The following is a 3,447-nucleotide window of genomic DNA, read 5'->3' on the forward strand; positions in this document are numbered from 1 at the left end:
TCAGTGACAAGGCAAATTCACAGATGTTGTGCGTGAAAGAGAAATTGGATGTTGTGTAAGTAATTGCTCCGCGAGATTGCACGGGAACGGAATCAAAAATTAGGGGCCACCATAATCCATTTGACCCCCGTCGTCAGAACTCGGTCATACCCCCAGACAATCCCCCCTCTGAAAATTGGGGCAGGTTGATTTATTTTTCTGGTAACAAAGTTGCAAGATTTTATCTACAAAAAAAAAAAAAAAATTAAAATCATCTCAGAGTTTAAAAAAAATCATTTTGTTGCATTTTTTTGTTTTTAACCATTTATAGAATTTGGACGTAGCACCGGCCCGGAATAATTTTTTTTTTTCCTTGGCATTAAAACGGAGTGTACAGTACATGGATTTAAAGCCCTTGTGTATGTAGCAGAGAACAGAAAGTAATTATAGCTCACCGTATTACAGGTCCGGGCGCACGTCCACCTGTATCCCGGTATTGATCGGTGGACTAGTCAATCAGGGGCGTTCAGGAACTAGAGTACATAAAGATCTCGGGCCAGTTCTTTTTATTTTTTTTTCTTAACTCTATGACCTTTCTGGGTGACATTTTCTTTTGTCTTTACTTCGTGGAAATGTCTGTGCTTTTTTTTTTGCTCTTCCGGAAGCAGACAATGTGACCTCAGATATTCTTAAACTTTTTTTTTTGGCATGGTTTAAAGCAGAGCTCCAGTCAAAAATAATAAAAACAAAACAAATTTCAGGTCATCAAAAGATAACATTTAAAAAAAAACAGCTTTTGCTGCAATATTTACCTTTCATACAATGATGTCTCCCGCAGTACTTCTTGTCTGCCACTAGATGTCCTCAGTCTTCTGTGTTCAATGATGGCCAGAATCATTCAAACCACTTCCTCCAAGGCTAGGGGCAGGGGTGTCCCCAAATGTATCACCGCCTGAGGCCAGATGGGGTAGAGGTGGTTCTGGTGGTGCACATTTTCAGGGGGCCTGGCAGTTGGGGGGCTGGAGGGGTTGGCGCACATTACTACCCCTGGCTCCAGCTTTGTCCAGCATCCCGTCCAGCTCACTGTTATCCCTGTTTGCCAGGAGCTGGGCAGGACAACCTTAGACGCTCTGGCCGGAAAGGAGGCAGCAGGCACACCTGCCACCCCCCCTTCCCACATGACCCAAAGAGATGCTTGCTATTCCTCCACCAGCACTGCTCCTCGTCTAAGGCTGCTGCACACTGCAAGCAAAGTGCACTTAAAGGAGAACTATGGGGTCAGGGGTTTTCCCCATAGTTCTCCTAAGGGTCATGGGACCCTTAGCGTTCTCCCGTGACCCAAAGCTCAGTATACCGCGATCTACAGCTCGCGGTATACTGAGAGGCCGCAGCCGGAATTGATCCCGACATTGCTGTCGAGATCCACCTAGCTGCGGGATTGACAGCTGGCTCTGCCCATCTAGAGGCAGAGCCAGCTGTGCCCGCCCCTCCCCGGTCCTTGCTTCCAGTCAGCGCTGGAGGATTGGACAGGGGAGGGGCGGAATCCCTGCAGGGAGCCATGAGTGACAGTCACAGCTCTCTGCAGGGATAGATCGAGAAGTGAGCGAGCGACGATATGTGTTCGCTCACTTCCCGATCTACTGAGCCGACCTGTGACAGTTTCATTGTCACAGGTCGGCTCAGATAATGAGGCTGAGTGAAAATGACTCGCCTCATAATTCTCCTTTAACCTTTTTGCCCCCACCCCTGACCTAAATGATCCCACCCTCCCCCTCTGCAGATCCTTACTTACCGAGATCTGACAAGTGTGGTTCCCGTATTGCTTACACTCCAGCGCCACCTGCTGGCTGCACCTGCACATTAGAGCCCCATAGACTTCCATGGGGCTGTCTCCAGCTGGGAGATGGATGCGGCCAGGAGAGGAAGAGTCTTGCATTGCTGGATGTCAGCAAACAAGGGTGAAGCTGCCCTTGGATCTTGGTAAGTACAGATCTAAGGAGGGGGAGGGTGGAATTGTTTAGATCAGGGGAGGGGAAGGCATAAGTGCCTTTTGTCTAAAAGTAAAGAAAAATAAAGCACTTCGGCTCCAGTTGTGAACTAAACACAAACGCCGCAAGCCAATGAACGTCAGCTGAAGTGTGTTCAGCTCTAATCAACAAAGTAAAGGAATGAAATGTAAACAATGAGGTGAAAAAGAAGGTTTTTGACGTTAAATATTCCACATTGTTCAACGTCGGGATCAAGCCGCCAGTATCAGCAAAACAGGCACGGCTGAAATGCTATCGTTCGGCTCTATTTAATGTGATGTATGTAAATGAGGCCACGTGACTGCGGATTCACGGGCCCCGCACGTTTCGCCGTGTGTATAATTGATACAAATTGTTCTGTTTTGAAGGAATGCAGAGGATGAATTGCTGCAATATGTCATGGATCATTTGGATAATTTACAGTCCTCGTTTTCACTTTGTATTACTTTAGCAGGGTCGTTAACGCGTTTTATGAGCGGGGGATCGAAAGGTGCGCGCATCGCTCAGCAGACAATAGAACACAGCGCACTCAGCTCTTATATTATCTTTTTTGCAGTTGACGAAGTTGGTGTTAGTCTGGTGGGAATATGGCCCGAGGCAGTCGTGTCGCAGGACGCCACCAGAGGCATGCCGTCCTCTGCAGGCTCTGCATCTCCCGGGTCCAAAAGCCAGGTAAACCCGCACAATCATCTGCTACAGCTACATATATCAGGAAACCCTCGTCACACATCAGCCCGGCGGAGACTTCACTCTTATCATCCATCAACACTTTGGTCTTTTCACATTAGAAAAAGCCGCCACGTATAGCTTTGTGCTGCGTGCACGGCCATATCGGCAGCTCCCGGGAAGGACAGGTACTGTGTGCGATTAGTACGCAGCCCCCGTCCTTCTCTACGGAAGTACGCGGCCATACGCCGCCCTACGCTAACCCCAAGTGCAGGTCTGTACGCGTGCGGGTGTCCCGGTTCAGACGCAGACAAGATCCATCCTGTCAGCGTATGAGTACGGACACCCGCACGGACCTGCAGGGCAGGCGTACAGCAGCACCTGTCCTTCCCGGGAGCTGCCCGAAATGATGGTCATGCGTGCAGCACGGAGCTGTACGTGCCGGCTTTTTCTAGTGTAAATGAGGGCTTATCCGTAAGGCACAAAAAAAAGTGACACAAATAATCAGAAAGCACATTAATTAAATGCAACAAATAATTGTACCCATGTACCAAGATGAGCTTTAAAAATAAATCAGATTATAATTACTAGTGACTAGTGCCACAAAATAACAGTTTCCATGTGGGTAAAATACATTTCACTGAAGCGGAAACTCTGATTAGGTGAAATTTGTTTGGGGGGAAAAGAAAAAGAGCTACCACTTCTTTGTATTTTTTATTGTGTGTGTGGTAGATTTTTACATATATATATTTATATATATATATATATATATATA

The 3,447-nt window shown here is 47.2% G+C and overlaps 1 protein-coding gene across 1 annotated transcript in view; it reads left to right on the plus strand.

Annotated features, from left to right (window-relative positions):
* The first annotated feature begins 1,859 nt into the window (after positions 1 to 1,859).
* Positions 1,860 to 3,447, plus strand: part of LOC108783737 (galactoside 3(4)-L-fucosyltransferase-like) — an 8,240-nt gene continuing 6,652 nt past the window's right edge. Inside the window, exons 1-2 of the mRNA XM_018552380.1 lie at positions 1,860 to 1,959; positions 2,563 to 2,678. Coding sequence (XP_018407882.1) covers positions 1,860 to 1,959; positions 2,563 to 2,678 — 216 coding nt within the window. The remainder of the gene's footprint in view (positions 1,960 to 2,562; positions 2,679 to 3,447) is intronic.

This window comes from Nanorana parkeri, unplaced genomic scaffold (genome assembly GCF_000935625.1).
Source record: "Nanorana parkeri isolate BGI_ZX_2015 unplaced genomic scaffold, ASM93562v1 scaffold86, whole genome shotgun sequence".
NCBI classification, from domain to species: Eukaryota; Metazoa; Chordata; class Amphibia; order Anura; family Dicroglossidae; genus Nanorana; species Nanorana parkeri.